General features: G+C 41.0%; 2 protein-coding genes across 2 annotated transcripts; one reads left to right on the plus strand and one right to left on the minus strand.

Annotated features, from left to right (window-relative positions):
- The first annotated feature begins 631 nt into the window (after window positions 1–631).
- Window positions 632–4362, plus strand: SLC25A6 (solute carrier family 25 member 6). The gene is made up of 4 exons (XM_066176482.1): window positions 632–805; window positions 1982–2468; window positions 3171–3311; window positions 3715–4362. The coding sequence occupies exons 1-4, from the start codon at window positions 695–697 to the stop codon at window positions 3870–3872; spliced, it is 897 nt and encodes a 298-aa protein (XP_066032579.1). The 5' UTR covers window positions 632–694; the 3' UTR covers window positions 3873–4362.
- Window positions 4363–6647: 2285 nt separating this feature from the next.
- LOC136285382 (granulocyte-macrophage colony-stimulating factor receptor subunit alpha-like) lies at window positions 6648–22345 on the minus strand. The gene is given in 13 exon segments (XM_066176481.1): window positions 6648–7097; window positions 9368–9443; window positions 10068–10161; window positions 10772–10901; window positions 11803–11835; window positions 13549–13688; window positions 14999–15174; window positions 15266–15395; window positions 16706–16826; window positions 17787–17926; window positions 18098–18185; window positions 18187–18217; window positions 22209–22345. Coding segments are annotated over 13 exon segments (1293 nt in total). The 5' UTR covers window positions 22280–22345; the 3' UTR covers window positions 6648–7034.
- Between the last annotated feature and the right edge of the window lie 367 nt (window positions 22346–22712).

Here is a 22712-nt window from a genome sequence, read left to right on the forward strand (position 1 = left end):
ACGGAACTCGAGGAGTGGCCTCACCAGTGCTGCGTGCAGCAGGATTACTCCCCTGCTCCTCTCAGCCAGGATGCCATTGACTTTACTGTCCACTTGGGCACGCGCTGGCCCGTTTTCTGACGCTGCCACCAGCACCCCCTGTCCCTCTTACGCGCGGCAGTTTTCCAGCCAGTGTGCCTGCAGCGCTGTATGGGGCTGTTGTGACCCAAGTGCATTTGGTCTTGTTGAACCTCATACCACTAGCGCCCATGGATCCAGCCCGTCCAGATCGGTCTGCAGAGCCTGCGTGCCGGACGGCGCGGGGACCCGCTGGGCTGTGCAGGCCGGTGCGGGCAGCAGCAGAAAGCGATCACGGAGAGCGCTTGAGAAGGCGACTGTAGTGGGGACAATCGTGTGAGCAGCGGGCTGCCCGCGAGCCGCCCCGCGGGGGCCGGTCCCGGGCGGTGGCGGGGCCGGACCGCGCTTGGTGACGCGGCGCTGCGACACTGGCACCGCAGCGGGGCGGAGCGCGAGGGGAGGCTCGGGGGTGGGGCGTTGTCACCACAAGCCCCGCCCTCGGAGCTGGATGGCCAATGGGGAGGCGGAGGCGTGGCCTCCGCTGCCCGGCATTAAGCCCATGCGCGGGGGCTCTCCCGCCCTTTCGGCTTGAGCGGCAGCAGCGTTTCCCTCCCGGCGGCTCCGGCGCGGCGCGAACATGGCGGACCAGGCCATCTCCTTCCTCAAGGACTTTCTGGCGGGCGGCGTCGCCGCTGCCATCAGTAAGACCGCTGTGGCGCCCATCGAGCGGGTCAAGCTCTTGCTCCAGGTCAGCGGCTCGGGCGAGAACGGGTAGCGCGGGCGGCGCCCGTCTCTGCCCCCCGCGGGCGCCGGGCCGGGCGAGGACAGAGGGACGGGCGGGGGGCGGGGGCCGCGGCCAGCGCGGGACAAAGGGCGCGAGCGAGGCGGCGGCGGCTGGCGGGAAGGTCACGTGGGCGGCGGTGGGGAAGCCGAAGCCGGTTCCGCCATGCGGGGCGGGGAGGGGAGGGAGGGCCGGGCCGGGCCGAGGGGGGCGGCCGCCGCTGGTGTCACTTCCTGCCGCCCCCGCTCCCGGCGCCGAGGGCACGGCGGGGAGGGGTGGGCGGTAGCTCTCCGCCGCCATCTTGGCGACCTTCACGTGACTCGCGCCCTAGCCGCGATTGGGCCGCGGGCGGGGCGGGGTCGGGGCGCGGCCGGCGCGCGGGGCCCGGCGTGACCTGATGGCGCCCCAAGGTGACTCGAGTGACCTTCGCGACGGCTCCGGCCCCGGCCGCGGGTCTGGCCGCTCCGCTCCTCCCTCGCCCCCAGCCGCTGTCCCTCCAGCTGGCAGCGCTGTCGGCCTAACGCGCCTCTCTCAGGCGACTCCCGCCCGCAGGCCCGTCTCTGTCAAAAAAGGCTCTCGCTCTGTGTAGGCCCGGTGTACTTGTCGTGATTTATTTGTCTTATACTTGCCCTTGTAGCTCACAGAATCAGCTAGGTTCGAAAACACCTCAGAGAGATCATGAAGCCCAACCTAACACCACCATTTAAACGAGACTGGCACGAAGTGCCACGTCCAGTAAAATACCTCCAGGGACGGTTCCTTCACCACCTCCCTGGGTAGTCAATTCCAACATCTAATCACTTTTGTCCTAAGAAATTCCTCCACTAATTCCCCCTAAACCTTCCTTGGCACAGCTTAAGGCTGTGTTCTCTACTCCTGTCTCTAGTTGCCTGGGAGAACAGGCTGGCCCCCACCTTGCTCCAGTCTCCAGGTAGTTGTAGAGGAATTTCTCGCAGCTGTTCTTGTTTTGACAAGTCCGAATTTCTGAGAAAGCTTGGAAGGAGTTCTAAGCGTTTTTCTTAATAATACCGACAATGGCCATTCAGAATTAACAACTTCATTTTATAGTAAAAGCAGGCTTAAGCCCAGCTGCAGCACAGACCTGTCGAGGCGAGTGATCAGTATTTGTATTTTTATTTGCAGGTGCAACATGCGAGTAAACAGATTGCTGCTGATAAGCAGTACAAGGGTATCATCGATTGTGTAGTGCGTATTCCAAAGGAACAAGGAGTGCTGTCCTTCTGGCGAGGAAACTTGGCAAATGTCATCAGATACTTCCCAACTCAAGCTCTTAATTTTGCCTTCAAGGATAAGTATAAGCAGGTGTTTTTGGGAGGTGTAGACAAGCACACTCAGTTCTGGAGGTATTTTGCTGGTAACCTGGCATCTGGTGGTGCAGCTGGAGCCACTTCCCTCTGCTTTGTCTACCCCTTGGATTTTGCAAGAACCCGTTTGGCTGCCGATGTTGGAAAAGCTGGAGCAGACAGAGAATTCTCTGGTCTTGGGGACTGTCTAGTCAAAATCACCAAGTCTGATGGTGTGCGTGGCTTGTACCAAGGGTTCAATGTCTCTGTCCAAGGCATCATCATCTATAGAGCTGCCTACTTTGGGATCTATGATACAGCAAAAGGTAATATTTCAGAGGGGATCTGAAAAACCTGCTTTTAGAATTGTGTTGTCTGGGTTTGGATGTGTGAAGGTGAAGGAGGATATCAGTGCTACATCCATGACACTGCTGTATAAAGTGAAAACTTGGGCATGTGTTGATGGCAGCAGCCTACTTGCAAGTACTGGTTTTGTACTTTAAACAAGTTGCTCCTAAGGCCAGGAGAGTATGTTGGTGACCAGAAACAATTAGAATAATTTCTTTTTTGTTCAGTGCGTGCTGAAGTTACACTGGACCAGTCCAAGTGTGTTTAACAGAATAGGATAGAGCAGTGCTTTTGCAATGTAATTTTTAAGCTTGATATTTGGGCAAATAAGCCATTGATGCTAGTTTGTAATGTAATGTTATCCACAGGGACAGTGATTGAATTCAGTGATGTTTCTTTACTAAAAGAATAGGGAATAGTCAAGTCTTCTTATGCCAGTCTAAAAAGAATGCTTGTGCTTAAATAGTAACGTATTTTGATTACTGAGAAAAAAAGTCTTCTAAATATGACTTCAGTATGTTTAAAATTTGTGTTTTGCTGCAATTTTATTGAGAGTATGGGTCTACAGTTTTTCATACTAGTTCATATAGAAGAATAGCTGTCATGCAGTCAGTGAACCAGAGGAGGATGTTGAAGGTAAGCTAATTGCCTTTTTTTTTTTTTTTTTTTTTTAATTGCAGGCATGCTCCCGGATCCCAGAAATACCCACATTGTTATCAGCTGGATGATTGCCCAGACAGTGACTGCCGTGGCTGGCGTGGTATCCTATCCCTTTGATACAGTGCGGCGTAGAATGATGATGCAGTCAGGACGCAAAGGAGGTAGGCTGTAAATCCACGGAGCTATTTATGCTGTTAAAACAGCAGTAACAAGATGGAGTTCTTTTTTTCTAACAGCCATTCTCAGAGTTACAGTTCATTGTTCCATAAATCTGGTTTATTTTACTGTACTCAAATGAGGAAGTGGCAGTAAGGCTTAACTTGAGATTGTCAGGATTTATGCTGAGGACTTTTCATTATGGAACATAAAATAAAGAAATGGACTGCCAGTTTGCATTGTCAGATTAAGCAGAGGTATTAAAAAAAGCATAATATTTTTAGTAAGTATTGTGTTGCAGTCTTAAGTTGTGGTTTGGGACATCACAAAGAAGTTAAGTGAGATGGGGGAGTTGTTAAAATTAGATAAAACAGGAATTAAGAATAACTCTTTGCTCTTTTCCTGCAGCTGATATCATGTACTCTGGAACAATTGACTGCTGGCGGAAGATTGCAAGGGATGAAGGAGGAAAGGCCTTCTTCAAGGGTGCATGGTCTAACGTCCTCAGAGGCATGGGGGGTGCTTTCGTGCTTGTGCTGTACGATGAATTCAAGAAAGTAATTTAAACAGCCTAAATAGAATTGGAAATCAAGTTGAGCAGATCATGTAGAATAACTACCATTATGGACCATTGACCTTCAAGAAATTCCTGTAAGTCTTATTTATCAGAGCCAGATGATACTTCTAGATGGGGCTAGAAACTGACATAGACAACTGATCCACTTTTCTGTAACATGCATTAAAACACTGAATCTGGCAATTCAGTGTGGCAATTTTTCTTTACAGCAGTAAGGAATGAGTGATGTTGGTTCTGGGTCCAAAGTTGTTTGATCCAATTTAGGCAGAAAAAAATCATTTGCCTGTGGATCAGTCTTCAGTTTCAAGTCTTATCTTCTAGGACCATAAAATTGTATTTGAAAGCATTTGCTTAACAAATCATGTTCTTTTCCACTTGTACTGAAGCACTATGTACCATTTTGCACAGCTGAACATCTAGCAACTTTGTTCTTAAATTGGGGCATTTTGCTGTAAAACAATAAACATACTTACTTGGTCTGTGTTGGAATTATTACATAAAAGCATTGGGAAAGCCTCTTGTATTTGAAAACCTGTTTCAGATAATGGGTCCTTTGATACCCTTACACTGCATTCTGTAACAAAATAAGCTTTTTAAAAAATCATTAAATGTGAGATCTTCAGAGAGATGGGGTGGGGAAGCATGGGTCATACTAATAGAAACCACTCCCATTCTTTGTGCCTGATAGTGTATGATGGGCTGCTGCAAGAGGCTTTTTGCATGATTCTTAAAAATTGATTTACAACTTCTATGACTTAAAATTGGGGGGAGGGGGGGGGGGGGCAGGGTGGGTTCAGTTATAGTGCTAGGAAAACTCAAAAGTACCAAGGGCTGTCAAAAAGTATAGTTCTTGCCCTTGGTAAAACAGCCTAAAATGTTTTTTTTTTTTGTTAAATCAGTATGGAAAGCATCATGGCATTCATGCAAAAACCCAGGAACCCAGTAAATGCCTTCAACTTCTGAGTGACCTGTGTATTGTATTCTTGCTGCTGGTTGGAAATGTTGATTGTGCCATTCAAGATACTGTTTGGAGTCATCTGTAGCAGTGGTCAGTGGCTCTGTGGATGGTTGAATTTTATCTGAAAAAAGTTGCAGTCTAATAGGTGAAGTTGAAGGGGTGTGGGGGAGGGAATAATGTGTGTGCTTCTATGTAGCTGTAAAATAATAGATCAAAGTAGGTCAGCCTTCAGTATTAACTGATTTGATGTTTAGGGATGGTCAGAAGACCAGATTGAGTAATTTCTCATAACTGCTCTTTGAAATAATGTAATACCTATGTGCCGTTCTTCATAATGTATATAATCTTTTGTACTTAGTAATCTGCAGACATGGTAGAGGGACCAGTAGAGGAAAACAAGGTGTTAATCTTCATGTTTTAAGAACTTTCCCTATATCTTGAGAAAGCAAAAGTGTGTCGTTGTATGACTCATTGAAGGCTGACTGAGCTGTCTTGAGTTCTGTGTGCCTTCTGAGATTGCAATTCAAGATTAAGTATTTAAATTACCTGCTTGGCTTTGGCTGGTTATTACCTTCCTCTCGAGCATACTTTACTTTTTTCCTTTCACGGTTGCACAAGCACTGCTTTCAACACAACATCTGTATGTGAATGTAAGGACATTACACAGCTACTTTGTACACAGGCTAGTGGCAAACTTCATGTACCTATTGCAAGTGGTTCTTACATCCTGTGTGGTGGCAGTGGCAGCTCCCTGTGGTGCAGGCCGATCATTTGGTGTTAACCCTGCTAATCAGTTTGCTGGGGGGCAAAGGAAGACATTTTGTCTATATAAATACATTAAATCAGGTTTCTTTCTGTATCAGTGCCTTGCAGGGGTAGAGATAATGATGGGATACCTCCCTGTGAGTGTACAGTGACCTGAGCTTTGTGAGAGTAACCAAATGTTGTCATTACTTCAGCAGCCCCTGACAGGGACAGGACTTCGACACCCAATCTCCCTTCAGAACAAGGTTTAACCAAAAGAAATAGGAAAAGGAACAAATGCAAGTGTAGGTGATTAAGTGGAACTTCAATTTCCCTATGCTGTACATTCAATATGGACTAAATTGTGATGTTCAGGTTTTGGTTGGGTTTTTTTTGGTATTTTTTTAGTATATGGCTTCCCTTAGTCATGCAGCAGCAATTTGCAATGTGTGGTGCAGTTTAGGGATGTAAGAGGCAAACAATAAATGAGACTTTTAAAAAAGAATTGTTCTCTGTCTTATTGAAACTCTGAAATTCATTCATTTTGAAAAGCATGAACAGGAAAACACCCAGCATTTGCAAAAGAAAATACTAGCATCTAAAGCCTGTATTATTTTTAAAAGGCATTGGAAATAGATTGTTCCCTTTGAAGGGAGAAACTAAAGTACATTTGTGAGGAAATTTTACAGTTAAGATCCAGCTATTAAATACTAGATTTTATTTCATTTCTCTAATCCAATTTGTTGGATTTTTTTTGAAAGCTTTAGATGCTATTTGTGTGAATTAAGTACATACTAAAACTGCACAGGATCAGGTGTGGCAGATGTCTATTTACAGTGGCACTACTGAGCTCGTGAAATGGCTGGCTGACAGACCAGTATTAATGGTTATAATTGACAAGTATGATTTTCGGTTTTTTTCTTGCATAAGGTCTTGCATATATTGGGATAGTTTGGTGTTACTGGTTGGAAGACCAAAGAGCAAATTTAAACACATTCTAAATAGCTGGTTTGTTCTTTAGAAAATAACTGGCCATATAAAAACAACAGCAAAATTACTGTAGCATTATACAGCAAGCCTGTCAGCCTGCAGGAAATCATACTGAGAGGAAAGAAGCTTCATAGCAATGACAAGAACTAACAGCTTTATTCTGGATAAGAGGGCTTGTGTCACATTGGGAAGAACCTCTTAGCAAGGTTTAAGCGCTTCTTCAAAGTCGGTGCTTGCAGACAAGGTTAGTTGTCAGGCATTGCATGTTTGAAGAAAGAGAAAAGAACAAATTTCACTCATTTTTCTTCCTTTTTTTCATCTTCTCCATTTAAAGTGGATTTTAAGGGGACAAACAGTTTATGGGTGATTATATTCTTTTATAGGCTGGTTTGAAGTATGTGTTAGCAGGATCCATAATTTTTCATGTTGGGCAATCAGGTGTGTTTTCGGGAAGTTGCATCATTCTTCAATTCTAGTTATTTCCTCAGTGTGACTTTTTGTTGGTAGATCTACATATTCTATCTAAAGAGAAAGAAAACTGAGTCAGCTACAAGTTGCTGTTGGTGTCGTTCTGAACATTAGTTTCAGTACCAAAGGTATCCCATCTTGGTCTTTGAATACTTAACAAATGATTGCAAGGCAGGAGAACGCAGTTTTAAGGACAGTTAAGGAATGTTTCAATATGTCTGATCAGTACTAGCTGTCAGCAGGAGGAAGAACAGAAGCTGATTTAGACACTGGGCAACCTTAGCTGAGACAATAGAAGGAATTTATTCAGTCAGTATTGCCTGAATTTTCCATATATAAGCATTGGCTAGATGTGTATGTAGGAAGTCAATGGTCTGTAGTAAGAGTAAAATAAAATGGATTAGAGGAGTGCGAGTTGTCTGATGGACTGAATCATTTGGTTGGTAGGATCTTAAAGCAAATAAAATTGGCAGTTCTTTAACAGGAGTGTTTTAAGGATGCAGTGCAGAAAGGTAGGTTTTGAAAATCTTTTCCAGTGATTTGGGAAAAGTATTGTGTAGGAGAAAAGAATGAGAAAATGTGAAAGGTCATTAAGTAAATACAGGCAAAATGAGGAAATGCAAGCTTTGAAAGGGGTGATTAGCAAAGAACATTGCAGGTTTCAAAACAGCTCAAAAATCCATTAGCACTAAATGTCAGGGAGAGTGTTGGGTATTGAGTGGAGGAGAGCTTTCAAAAATGTACTTTTTGTACTTTGTTATTATTTGAATTTTGAAGAATTACAACATTCAATCGATGCTAAAGGTACTGAGTTTGGAGAGAAGAACAAAATAAAATTAGGTTTTGAGAGTAGTTCAAACCGTTTAAACGTCAGAATCGTATGAATTAACTTGACAGCAGCAGTTGGCAAGTGTGAGATAACATGAGGGTTTCACTTAACCCTGGCAACTGTTGCTGCTGTGTTGCTCCCTGCATGGAAGTGCCTGTGCCACAGTATACAGACCTCATCCACAAAGGCCTCTGTGCTGCAGTTGAATGATTTGAGTGTGTTTGGTAATATATTCACAGGAATTTGGAAGCCACTCAAGTTTAGGAAAAACAGGCAATCAGTATGCAATTTTCTAAAACCTGCTTGTTATTTTCCTAGCTTTTATTACTTAATATGCTGGACTGTGGACAGCTGCTGCTCTGTGGCCTTAGCTGTGACAGCCTGGTAGGAAGTGAGATACCAGGTATCTATGACTTAAGGTGGATGAGGAAACCTATCTAAAGCCACATTCCTACCTGCTTTCTATGAAAGCCAAAGGTGGTAGGACCAAAGACAATCAGGACAACAAGCTGGTATATAGTTAACAAAACTAAAAAGTTTAAATTTCCTGATACAGTTCCTGATACTAGTCAGAGATTTGGGGATTCTTTGTAAACAATTGAAGGAAAATTTATGTGTCACTTTTGGAATCCTTATTGGAATGCGTGGTGTTGCCCACTGAATTTTAGGCAATTAGTGACTAACCTGATTTACTGACTTCAAGTATGTCTTTGCTTTAGCCAGCTGAGAGAAAGCATCCCCTCACAATGCAATAGTCACCATACAAACCACTGCTGAAATGGATGGATTTGAGAAGCCTGGTTGTCGTGATGTGTGCAGAAAGACAGAAGAGTTACTTGCTGTTGACAGTGTGCAGGTGTGTAAGGTACTGTAAACAGGAAAGGAATAAGGGCAAAAAGTAATGAATTTTAAATGCATTAAACCAAGCTATTAAAAAGGCTTTTTAAAAGTGAGGCTAAATAAACATGCAGAATACGCTGCACAGGGATGCTACAGTGTATTGGTCAGATACAATTTGCACAAAACACTGAAATTGTAAATCCTGTGTTGAAGCAAGAGGAAGGTTTTAACTGTTAAGTCTTTCCAGCCCTGTTGATTTGCACCAAGTGTGACAGGATTTTTATATGGGTATAGGTCAGGCTTTGGAATACATCTTCACATTATATTATGACCATTGATGCTTGAAAATGCTAATGAAAAATTCATCTTCACTTAGGTTATTTTTAAAGTATGAACAGCAATCTTGCAAAGCTGGTACACACAGAGATTACAGGCCTCAGTAAAACTGAAAGCTGGTCTTAAAATACATCTGCAAATACCTCAAGGACAATCTTTTGTTTTAGTGTTGGCATAGAGCAGGTTTCAAAGCAGCATAGCTTGCATGACAAATTAGTTTTGGACCAAATGTTAACATTTATTTTTATAAGTCAGTTCAAATCAAGGCCCGTTGTGGTTTAATGTTAACAAATTTGACTGAATTGAGAAGAAATCATACCTGGATATCTCCTTCAGCATTGAATTTGTCTCTTGGTTGTGGTATGGGAGGAAATATGTTCTTCAAACTGCAGAACCTTTGGGTAGTAAATAGGATGGTGGACAAATTGAAAATACTGCTAATATTACACAAACATTTTGTGTTGTAACTTAAGGACATTTTTACTTTCAAGATTGAATATCTATTGCTCTACAAATAAAATGAGAAAGTATTTTCAGTGGGGTAACAGATGGGTAACCATTATTACGCTTAGCATTTGGGTTCTTAAGATTTATTTTGTGATTAGAATCATAGTAAAAATGCTATTAATAAATTACTTTGAATAAATCACGTGACATAACTTTCACCACTGAATGGGAAGTTTTATCAAAATAACAGTATGTTAATTTGGATTCTCTCTTGTCTGGTACTGTATACAACCAATGGCTTCAAAGCAACCTGGATGTTTTAAAAGTAAGAACAAAAATGCTTTTGTAGGTTCTGGTAGAATCAATCAATAACTTTAACATCCTTTCCCCCTTTTCCACTTAGTGATTTTGCATGCCCAAGGGCCATCCACAGCAATCCTGGTGGTAATAGTTCATGACGTTGATAATCAGATTATTTAAATCTGCAGGTAGGAAAGTAGGGGGTTGAAGGAACCTGTTTCATATAGATAATACTCTGCCAGTAGTGTCTACAGAAAAAAAGGTTGATTTACCTTTTGAAAAGACAATACAGGAGAAGTGTAATTGAGGTTGTTCCAAGTACAATCAGAAATAAAATCACAAAAATAAAGTAATCTTTCCCTTGACCTGTAATAGCCACGAGAGAGAAATATTTTAGCATGGCAAAAGACTGCCTTTTTTACTGTATGATATAATGAATGTCAATTTCACTACATTTTTGAATGTCTTAAAGGACTTCAACTTCATTATAGAATTTTGTCCGAAAATGCAAATGGACTTCATACATCTTAAACCTTTTCAAATATTTAAGATTTAGAGAATTAAAATTTTGAATTTTTTTTTTAATTCTGGAAAAAGAGAAGAATAAACAGAGTTACAGAACAATTAATAGAGCAAAATTAGTGGAAAGGGTGAGAAGAAAGATGCAGAAGGAAGGGTATGATATTCATGGTAAAAGCTTAAGAGAACAGAGGCAGCCTCATCACAGCAGACCAAAGAGTGGGTCCATCTCAGTCTGTTTCTGTAGCCCTGGCATCTGAGTAACTGCTGCCTTCACAATAGCAGCTATTCAAAGGCTCTGCTGCCAGAGTATCGGAGCTACTCCTTCACATTAATAACATCCATCCAGTTCCTTCCATGTAACTGGGTAAAAATTAAGACTTTATTGATTTCTGTGACTATGAGGAAGAAAGGGAAGCAAACAAAGTAATACTGCAAGAAAAAAAAATTATCTTACCAAACTCAATGGGTTCACTCCATTCCCCCCAGTTTGAGCTTACGAGACAGTTTTTTCCACGTGCTCTGATTTTCAGAGTGTATAGTTTTTTCTCATTGTAATTTTGGAATTTGTATCTGTCTGTCCGTACCTAAAAGGAAAGTGATCTACATTTCCCCTCATAGGCAAATACAAAAAACATTTGTGAGTAAATTTCATGATACAGTTTCTATTAAAAAAATATGATTTTTTTTAGGTATGTAGTGTCTTGCTAGCAAAACTTTCTGATTTTTGGAGGTTAAAATTTCTCCGAAGTTTATTTTGTCTTTGATTTCTTTAATTATGCTTTATGGACATTTTTTTTTTGTGTGTGTGTGTGTGTGTGTGTGTGTGTGTGTGTGTGTGTGTGTCCTTGTTTGTGGACCCTAAAGAAATCTGGAAGAAACAAAGCAGAATTTGGAGAAGTGCCCTGTAAACTCCCCTTGCAACCTTCATGGGGGTTAAACAGGCATGGATGGTGTCTGTCATTGCTAAGAAGATTTAATGTTCCAGCAACAATACAATAACAGATGCATAACATTTGGCCTCATGATACTTTATACAAAGTCTGGGATCTGTCAAGCCCTTCCAAGGCTTAGAAGACCACTAATTTGTTGAGGGAAGATTGACAGTTTTTATTAAATTCCCCAGTTTTGAAGATTGTTGTACTTGCTTTGCCTAGCTGTCCTGATCTATCAGTGGTATTATTCCAATGAGAAAGAGTGTTTCAGATTTTTCATTAGCAAAATGTCACATCCTTCAGGAACAATATCTATTTGTACAATAGATGCAATGTATGAAGTTTTGTGAAACGCATGGAAAATTTTGCCTACTCCGTCCAAACGGGTGTATTAAGTTTACACTTCAAGATCTCACAGGAACATATTTTTCTGAATTCTCATAGCTACATTGATACAAGAGCTGTAGTTCTAGAAGTAAGTGTGTTTTCTGTAATGGTATTTATAGGCTTAAGCAGGCGAAAGCGCAGATTCTTATGTGACAAGAGTACTTACCTGAGGAAGCTTTTTCTCTTCTTTGGGGTCATCCTGCAAAACAAAGACAAATCTTCATTTTTAGTATTTTCTTTTCAATCAAATATTTCTCTATTTTGTTCTCATTTTCTTGCTTTTGAAGATAATAAGTTATTTTAAACTGAAAAATCAATTGGATATTATTCTCTAGTAATGTCCCAGAATAGCAGCATTTTATTCAGAATTTTGTATTCCTACATTTCCTTTTAGAAAAGGAAGGAAACATTAATTATTTATCAGTAGATGTGAGAAGCTGCATTTCCACTAAGGGTATCTTTATACACAATATGCATTCTCATCCATGTTCAAATCACGCAAGCAATCCCATCATCCTACAAACACGGCAGATCTGGAAGCTGTGATTTCACAACAGTTTGATAACCTGTGCATAAAATTTATGTGAACAGCAAATTTACCCTCCCTCCAACCAAAGTCTCTGTTAGGCTTATCCATGCTCAGGGGATTTCTGTGAAGAGCTACTTACACATCCTATGCAATCAAAATTTAATTAGCTGGAATCAAACATTGACCTGGATCATAGAACCTAAAAATTTTGAAGAGAAGGATAGGTTCAAAAACGAGTGAATAAATTCAACAGCAGTCACTTGTAGCAATGATCTCAAAAATCATTGAAAAACAGGTCCTGGAAACATCTATCACATGTAACATCAGGATAACCAGCATTATGGAAGTCAGAAAGGTATAACTGGAAGGACTATCTCATTACAGAAAACACAGTGTATCTTGCACTATAAAGCAGACAAGGATTTCCCCATCACTCACTGTCAGCTGAGTGCTTTCAGTTTAGGGCATGATGGAAGTCATCAGCTTGTGTGGGGAATGAACAGGGTGTAAATGAATTGCTTAAACTTTAGATGTGTAGTGCTGCTTTAGCTGTCTTACCTCTGCTGGCGCCTCCTGAAAGGTGTGAGTTCTGGCTGACATCTCTGAAAGTACTTCTGGTGCCTTCAGCACCTCAAGGGCCGTGAGGTGCCTACTGCTCCACAGCAGGGAGCCCTAATGTGCACTGACCCCAGGGAGATATCCGTGCTCCTGTGCAAACACCTACATTAAGGTGTCTCAGTGTAGGAGATGAATTTCCTACCCAAATGTACAAATCTACACTGAACCCCACCCATTCTGACTGTAGCACAGGAAACAAGAGTTAAGATATATTTCTTTCAAATAAACGTTTTGACAATACTGCTATGTTGTGATCTATATCTTTATGTAAAACTTTGAAAATATTTCACACAAGATCTTACTGTGTTATAAAATTATGCCATTATACCATTATAAATTATACCAACCAGCTGGAAAGCTACATGTACTGCAATTGCTCCTTGTACCAATAGGTACCAAGGTAGATACTATTAATGCATGAAAGATAAAAAATCCAGATAATCCAAACAGCCTGCAAGTCATTGGTCCTGTTTTTAATAAACAAATGAGATTTAATGATGTGTTGCTTTGTTGCAGTTGTATATATATGTTTAACCCTTAGCTGATCTTTCCTGTAATGGTCTTGTGGCTGAGCAGTTGCTACCATGGTAAGCTTCTGAGCTGTAGAATTTCATGAGAGGTGGGATGTGAGACCAGCAAAACTGTAGCAGTAGGACACCCCAGCTTATGCGAGAAAAATTAACAAATGAAGTCACAAATGTACACATTTTTGATATGCATGAGCATAAGTACAGTACCAAAGGCAAACCAAGAAATTATTTATACCTTGTTTTGTATGCTAAGTTCATACTGAAAACACTTCGCGTTTTTCACATGACTTGTAAGGGGTGGATGCCATGTAATAATGCAACCTGCTGAATCTTTGGTACAACTGGCAGTGACATTTAATGGAGCAGTGAGTATTTCTGGGGAAAAAAAAATGGAATAATTATTATACAACCATAGCTACAACTCAAGCAAAATGCACGTGAAGGTGAGGCAGCTGATGTACAACTGAGTGTGCTGCTGGTGCTAACTAAAGTTATCTGGTAAACAGTAAAATATCTTACAATAACTTGAGAATGCATCACTGCAGTTTTTGGACATTTGAAGGAAAAGAAGTTTGTGTAAAGAAAAGTTATGAAAGGTTTTATGTAATTCAGTGGTGCAATCAGCAGAGTGCTATTTTCTTCTACATCTTTTTTCCAACAGCACATTGACAATGCAAGTTCCGTAGGAAAAAGGAAGAAACTTTTTGTATGTGTGGTATTATTCATGATGCATTCAAGGCATCTGAATTGGAGTGCTTATAATATAGTTGACTCAGTGTGACCTGATTTCTCTTGGAGCTTAAACACCTAACTCACAGAGTTACCCACATATTTAACTAATGCAGTCCTAATTTGGAAGCTGAACCCTCACTCTAGTTTTAGGACATGTAGCACTTGTGGCTCTCAGAGAAGTGTGAGATTAAGGGATGGTAAAATAAGCCCTTAAGAAAGGTGTACTTGAAAATCTAACCATTGTGTTTCATTATTTGGAATCCGTGACTATGTCTGATGCCTTGGGAAGGCTGACCTGGAACACAGACTGATAATAAAGTAGATATTTATTAAAAGGCCTTTAAGGATACACCTTGGGCAGTACAACAGCCTGGCCAGGGCTACACCCAAGATGGACCCAAAATGGTCACAAAAGGGATAACAAGTCAGGAGGTCTCACACTTTCATAAGTTTTGGTCCATTTGCATATTGGGGTTTAATTGTCCAGTTACAGGTTCAGATTATGAAGTTCCATCCTTCTTGTTTTCTCTCTTCAGTCCACCATTGTTTATGCTTTTGGGCCTGAAAACTTGTAATGCTTGTCCTTTGTCTTCAGCAGAAAAAGGATTTGTTTTGTCTACCTACTCTGTGAAGAGGGCTTACTAGCACTTAATATGAGACTCAGAGGTACACACTTAGGCAGCACAGAGTCTGAAAAACATGAAAGCTAAAACTTCCTTTAAAAGGCATCATGTCCACAACTCTTTCATCAGTTTTTTTCAGGCTGCCTCTGCCTTTGCTTGTTTTGGTCAAGTTTTGGAGCTATATTCTATCTGCTGTTGGAAGCAAAGTCTGCCCTGCAGTGCAGGATCCTGCAACACCTACAGACTTTGTTTTAATCTGCTTTTCAGAGAAAAATTCCCCGCGTCCTTATTTTTAAAAACAGTAATGAAATAAAATGTTCAATTACTTACCAATTTTATACAGGTCAATATACTCATCATAGAACTGGATCAGGGAGTCTTTGCTAGACCCATTCACCAGGAAGTAAGCTTTTTCATGTTCTATGCTCACATTTTGGAAGATACATCCCACATTTCTGCAATTTTCATCTTTAATGTAAAGCTCACATTCCATCTGATTATCCTCTCTGCATACAGTAAAGTATTTTAGTTAAACATGGGCACTGTGATGTGTTGAAACAGATTTCACACTTCCCCGTCTCAAGCAGACCTACTTACATTGACTTCTGCCAGTAGAGAAAATATTGTGTGTCTGCTGGAGCATCCCCTCCTGCCTGCCAAGTGCAGTTCATGAGGAAGATGTTATAAATCACACAGGAGAAGTTTTCAATGGCTGACCCATTCATGCCTGCAAGCACAGGAATATCCATGATGAGGAAAAATCCTGTGACTCCTCCAAGCTGGAGGATCATGGCACACACTTAGGTATGTTAGATACCTGCAAATCTAGCCAGTTATTTCTTCGGTTAGGAATGACAACTGAGTGAAAACTCTACTCTCACTCCACTTTAACTGCCTCTGACTTGTGAAACCTGTCAGCAAATGAAGCATTCCACATGGACACTGCCTTTTAATACCATCCATGCTGCTACAGAGAGAAGTATTTCTCCTTTTGCAATTAATGCCCAGGAATCCACTCCTGACACGTTTACACAGAGGATTAAAAAAGCTGAGACTTTTAAAGGTAAGGTTGGACTTTATCCTGCTCTCCAATCAAGCAGGCTCCTCCCTAGATCTTTCCACTTTCATGTGGGTGACAGTGACTTGTTCCTTTGCTTTTCTGAAGCACATTGAAATGGGAACCTCATTTCTTCTGAAGGTCCCTCCTGGCTGGGCTGTGCAGGCATGCTCAGCCTCCTCTGCTCTTTCAACCAGTTTTCTGCTTCCTTCTGTGGTATGTCCTAAATTCAGTGAAAGTGTGGAGGCTTCCTCTGCTACTGACTCCCCCCCTCTACAGTGCCCAGTAAAGGGGGCAACCTTATGGAAGAGCAGGGGAATCTTCTGGGAAAGCTGCTCACTTCCCCAGGTCGGGGGAAGGTAGGGCCAGCTGGGGAAGAGCAGCAAAGTTTTGTGTGTCCTGGTTTGTCTTTTGAGGGTCACCATGAGTGTTTCCTCTGTCAAATGTACAGGAAGAGAAGAGCAGCAAGCATTTTCTCTGCTCAGACATGAGAAAGCTGCCAATTCATCATCTCTTTCATGTCTGAAATACCCCAGTTACACACAGCTGCTGCAGCACTGGTGGCTGGGCAATTTTAATGGAGAACTCTGAGCTGAGAAGCAAGGGAAAAAATGGGTTGCAATAAACTCACCAACAGCCCAGCATGAAAGCATTAAAAAAATAGGTACTAACATCTTAATTTTTAACAGCCAGAAGAGTTATTTGAATCCATCCTTAAACCACTGTAATTTATTGCCATTTTGGAGCCTTAGTATAAAAGAGAATAATGCAATCGTGGATACATTTGTAGTAATATATCTCTGGCAGACTGATGAAGACATTTATTACAGAGCAAATAATTTTAACAGATATGAAAAAGAAAGTTTTTTTTAATAGAAAATATAGCAGTTACCTGCTGTCTAAGCAACTGTTTTCTAAGGCAATATTTACCTTTAAAAGATTGCAAATGTATAAAACTTTAGCCAGACCATATACATTACCTCCAGGGAGATAGGCGCATTGTTTTGAGATGTTTGTGTTTGGCACTTTAATGACAAAGGATACCCCTTTGTGCTGAGGCATGTATATTTCCACTGGAAAGCTGCATAGTGGACTATACGCCTGAAAAGAGAACATGTTGATATTTTAGTTCTCTGCTTTTCCTCTTCTGATGTTAGATGAGGCTGGCTATGGAAGTGCAACTCAGGAATGTAGTTCCATGTATATGTACGGTTTTGGCTCTCCTTTAGCACTCAAGGGTGATATAGAATGGAACTGGGGGATCAAAAACATGACTACACAAAAAGCTTTGCAGCTCAGGAGCTGGATACTACACTAGCGTGCAACTCTTTTAGGAGACTAATAGTAGGCTGGTGGCATAACAGAAAATGGCTAATACATAGCGGAACCACAGAAGAATTTAATCAAAGGATTAAGCAAAATAGAAGTCCTCATCTGACCTGCCCAGGCGTTAAAAAATGTCTGTGGTGTTACACACATAATGTTCAAAAAAGATGTGATATATTTTGTACTATGTATTTCTAAGGCACCTGCTTTGCTAGGCTAAATAAGCCATCTCTATCTCTGTCCGGCTTCCTGTTTTCCTCTTTGGATAATGTGGGTTTATAACAATCTGTTCTACAACAGTAGTTTTACACTACACAGTTTACTGGGAAACAAGTGAAGAACTTAAGATAACCATAGTCCATGGCAATGTTTCTGGGATATTTTTGAGTGGTGTCTCTTGCTCTGTCTCTTTAAAGTCTCGAGAAGTCTCACCTAATCTCACAGCCCCTTTTCTCAGCAGCTACATCCCTACTCATGATTCAATATAGCTGCAGTTCAGGCTATCACTTTCTTTCTGCTTTGGTGTCAGAATTCCAGTTCTTTAGTATGAATTGGGTGCTCATCTCACAGCAAATACACCCTGGCATTGCTGAGGTCTTTCCACAGTCCCTAAGAGATCAAGCTGTGGACTGCAAACAGCCACATGTTAGATGTTATCTGAGACATTCATTTTTTTCAAAGTAAGTGAAATTGATAAAAGGTACCATTATTTATCCCAATGAATGGCAAGTTTACCTCTATTTCTATATATTCGTCGTCCCCGTCCATGATGGTGCATAGGTACTCAGAGAAATTCTTGCTGCTCTCCCAGGACAGTTCCAGTTTACTTCTCCAGTCCACATTCACATTTGTAATAGGTGATTCCTGTGCATCTGCTGAAAGTGTTGCAGCATAACTTCAGTGAGGATATGCTATTGCTTTTGTTGAATGCAGGGGATAGTATCTGTCAGGCTTAAGATAGCAATTGCTAGTTTCATTGAAAGTATCTCTGATAAATGAAGAGTTAAACCTTGTTTCTCAGATTATATCTGCAAAAACATACTTACACTCCTTACACTGGATGTCAGCATGCAAGGGATGAAATAGTATCATACACCACCAAATCATACAAATGAGTCCAAGAGTATCAAACATATTTTTCCTTCTCTGGAAATAGATAATGAAACCTTCAGAAAGAAAAAGGAAAAGATAAGAAAAAAAAAAAAAAAAAAAAGAAATTCAAGTTGAAGTGTATTTTGGTTTTGCAAAACTTAATTTTTTTACCATATTCTTTAGAAAAGCTAGGCAGAGGGTGTGGTTCAGGATGTCTGGCAGGCACTTCTTTAAAAGAATAGCCATAATACTGCCTAGTAACAAAGAAGTTTGAGATAAAGAGGCCACAGACTCTCATGATGCTTCACTCACTGTATTCAGTGCAGAGAACATGACTTAGAATTTTTTCCCACATATCTATACTAACTATACCATCAGAAAGTCAGGTTTTCTTGCTTTCTGATCCTGTGAACATCACAATGCTGTGCTCTTCGTAGCTAGAATGGTGTTGGTAACACACCAGAGTTTTGGACCACTGTTTTGTTTTGGAGTGGCTGGATGTTGTCTGCTGAGGGGAAGGAGAGAATAAGGAAGAGGGGGAGTGAGAGAGCAGCTTGGTGGCAGCTGATGGCCAGCCAAGAACAGGGCACCACAGTATTTTTTCCTGTTTCCTATCACAAATGGGTCTCCACTTTTGAAACTTCCTAACTCCCACTGTTCTTAGAGGTTTGCATCCTTCCAGAATAGTCTGCTTCAAATTTTTGCTTGCTTCAGTGTCAGAAACCAAGGAGTCAGATGTTCCCGATCCCTGTAGGCAATTTAAATTACTAAGGAAGTGTGAGTACCTGCAAAGGGCGACTCCACATCCATTCATGTGGTATGGAGGACTGAGCAAAGCTAGTCAAGTATTGGCATCAACTCTTGTCAAACATTTCTCATCTAATGTACAATTTTCCTTTTTTCAAAGGAGGTTAAAACTTCAGAAAATATTTCTCTATTCCCAGCTTTTTCTTTTTTTTTTTGTTTTTTTCTTTCCTACATGAGGAAGCAACTCTGGTTAAATTTTTTGTTTGCTTTAGCATTGTCTAGAAGTACTTCATAGTGGCAATTTTCTTGATTACAGGTAGTACTATGAATAATTCTAAAACAGAATTCAATTCTTATGAATTCCTGAAAAAGAGAAACGTGGTAATATTTTCTTAGTAGTCAACCCCTCTATATTAATATTTAATTTCAGAATGCTGATTTCAAACTGACTCCACTTGTGGTGAAAGCAAACCCCACTCTGATGTTCCAAGTAAGTTATTCTGTAGTCTTGAATATTTTCAGAAGGCATGTCACATATCCTGGAAATTGGCTTGATGTGACATGTCCATCGTGGTCCCCAGGACACAAGCCGGGCCAAGTCACAATGCTGGGGTTGCAACAGACACAGACTCTTCACTGTAACCTGCTTATCTCTTGCAGCATCCATATTTGTAAATCGTCATACTACAGTAAGGATGTGGCCAAGGCTGCTGGGAAGTGATAAAGAAGAATCTCAAGTACAAACAGTCTGGAGGACTGGCCATGAAAGGTTCTGTGAGATTTTGGTCTCAATAGTTATTTGCACTTTCCCACACTCTCAGGGTCCTCCCCAGTAATGCACATGAAAATCTTGAGACCTGTTGTCCTTCTAGTCAGCTTATTTGTAGTATTTTTCTCCATTTTGTTCAGTCACTTGATATTTTCCCCTTCCTTTCCTCATCTTATGTTCTTTTCCTAGGTATTAGTTTTCCTATTCTTTGACAACTGTCTGCTCACCTTTCCTTTATTTTCTTGTTTCATTTTTCTTGAGATCTCCCTCTCTCTGTTCTGATTACTTCTGTGCTTTCAAAATCACTCTCAAGTTTCCTACACATGACTGCAGCCCCATATTGCAAGTACCCTTCACAATTTCTCCTGGAAATGCTCATCTGGGACACTGCCATAGGAGTCATCTGCAGCTCTGTCTGCTTGGAGAAGCATTTGCTGGCATCATTGTCTCCACACTCTGGACATTTCATTGAATATGCAGTGGGAATAGCAGGGCCTGTAAGTATTCACTTTCCTCATAAGAAATAACCATTCCAGCTGAATGCCCCAACACATAGCCAGGACCTCTGTTTTTTCTCTGCCTGCAAGCAGGATGAGCCGTATAGGAGCTGTGATGAGCCCTAAGCCATTTAGCTGATCAACCCAGACCTTCTGTACAGCGGCCAAACAAGTGGCTCTAGCATTGTATTTTTAGGAATTTTCTGTCCCTGGGACCTCCACCCTCTCCCAGAAAAGTTTTCTTCAGACAGGTGTGCTAAAGCTCTTTCTGGTCTGAAGTCACCTCAGTATTGAAGGTGAAAGGACACTCATATCAAAATGACTGCGAGTATTATTTGGAGGATTGGACCAGAAAAACCATAGACAGTCTGCTGTAAGCAGTATTTTCTCATATTTCATCAAAATAAAATTTATTAAGATGAAAATGCCCAAACTGGTTGATTTTTTCTGTCTTGCTTCTTTCCTCTTTCTTTCCTGGCCAGCCTCAAAAGTGTGTGTCTATCCTGCTACGTAGGGGAGGGCCCCGGGGGTGTACTCAAGCACCTGGTTTCCAGATTCCTCAACTCTTAGCTCACTCCCTAGCTCTCTCCAGGACAGCTTGTCCACCTTATCAATGGGTCAGAAGTAAAATACAGTTAGGTCGTCTGTAGTGGTTTCTACAGAAAGCATGCACTAAATACTGACTTAAGCATTATCAGTTCTTACCCTCTTTGTCTATTGTCTTTGCTCTTAGGCTGTGAGTTCAGAATGGTATCAGAAAATATCGCCTGAGACCAGTGACTTATTTGTTTCAGTGTCTCTGGAGAAAATTACTCCTGTTCATGACACACTTCCAGAAATGAAACTTTGTATTTTACTCAACTGATACATTGTCGAGATATGGAGAGCATTATACACTGGCTAAGCCTTCCTGGAAGCATTGAAATAGGACTAGAAATCTTACAATGCATACCAAGCAATGAAATACTACTATCAAATTCTGCCTAAATACAACTATTTCAGTTTTTAGATCAGTATTCTGATTCCTGTAGATGATACAAAACTGGGAAAAGTGGGTGATATGCAACTATTTCACTTCAGAGGGACCTGGAGAAGCTGGAGAAATTGAATGAAAAGCACACTGGGCTGCATAAGGAAGAGTGTTGCCAGCTGGTCAAGGGACGTGTTCCTGGCACGCTGGGTCTTGCTCTGGGATCCCCAGAAAAAGAAAGATATGGAACTACTGGAGGGGGTCCAGCTAAGATGATTAAGGGCTCTGACGTATGAGAAGAGGCTGAGGAATCTGGGATTGTTCATCTCAGAGAGATGAAGGCTCAGCAGGATGTTATCCAAGCTACAAATGCCCAGATGTCGGGAATGAGAAAGAGCCAGGCTCTGCTCAGTGGTGACAAGTGACTGGACAAGAAACAATGGGCAAAAAGCAGAAATAATAGAAATTCAATTTAAACACAAGAAAACACCTTTTACTGTAAGGTAGTCAACTACTTGGACAGGTTTTCCAGGAAAGCTTTGAAGTCCCCAGTGCTGGAGATACTCACTGGACAAAGCCCTGAGCAACCTGCTGTAGCTGACCCTGCTCTAAGCAAGGCTTGGGTTAGGGCAATTTACAGAAATGCCTTCCAGCCTCAACCATCCCATGATTTTGTGATTTACTTTTTTCCCCCTCCCAAGAAATAGAAATCTACATATTCCTACTTTGAGTAATTTATAGAAAGGATACAGAAAATAGCATTTCTTTCAGTTATTGAAAAATAGATTTCAGATAAAAAAAAAGTCAAATAGGGCAATATATAACACAGACATTTCATAGTCTTCCTTGTATCTTGCAGAAATCGTTAGAAAATTTGTATATACACCTTTTAACTTCTAATCAAATCGGCAAAAGAATCCTCAAATTTTTCTCTAGAATTCATTAAACTCGAAGAACACTAATCCAGATTTTGTACATGTGCAAGTATGACTGTACCTAACTTCATCCCTGGCAAATATTTTTATCCTGCAAAAAATCTTTTGTGGCACAATAAACTCAGCACACAACATTGAGAGACATACCTCCTCTTGAAAAAACTCTCCTCTTTTATCTTGTTCGATTTTGATTCGCAGCAACAAGGATGCTCGAACATGTAGCTGTAGTCACATGCAGAAATCTCTTAAGTGTTTTGCTCTCCCAGTTAGCTTTGTTTTACTGCATGACAGTATCAGGTAACAAATGCTGCAAGTTAGAAAGCTGCTCAGTTTATAATTTCTCTTACTGCTTTTGAGCTTCCTTAAATTTCCTGGTTGGCAGATATTAACAATTTCACATGAACAGATTATGCAATTTACTCTTCCTTCCTGTTGTGTCAGATGAACTAAGCATTAATAGTCACAATATGCAAACGCATTACCCAAAAATACAGAAAATACTCAGTAGCATCACAGTATATTAGCATGATTATAGAAATAACACTTCTACAAATAAACAGATTTTCATAAATAATATCTTCTGGAAATAATGCCAGTGTTGTGTGACTAGTCCATGTTCAAAGTGACTGCCTGTATATGTTGGCTGTGGTC

The sequence above is a fragment of the Chamaea fasciata genome, unplaced genomic scaffold (assembly GCF_029207755.1).
Source record: "Chamaea fasciata isolate MVZ Bird 193981 ecotype frontalis unplaced genomic scaffold, bChaFas1.0.hap1 SCAF_2, whole genome shotgun sequence".
NCBI lineage: Eukaryota > Metazoa > Chordata > Aves > Passeriformes > Sylviidae > Chamaea > Chamaea fasciata.

Bases quoted from the DNA above. Each gene is read 5' to 3' on its own strand.
- SLC25A6 (XM_066176482.1), top strand. From the start codon at position 695: ATGGCGGACCAGGCCATCTCCTTCCTCAAGGACTTTCTGGCGGGCGGC. The intron at 2,469-3,170 runs GTAATATTTCAG...TTTTAATTGCAG, and splicing joins GATCTATGATACAGCAAAAG to GCATGCTCCCGGATCCCAGA. The intron at 3,312-3,714 runs GTAGGCTGTAAA...CTTTTCCTGCAG, and splicing joins GCAGTCAGGACGCAAAGGAG to CTGATATCATGTACTCTGGA.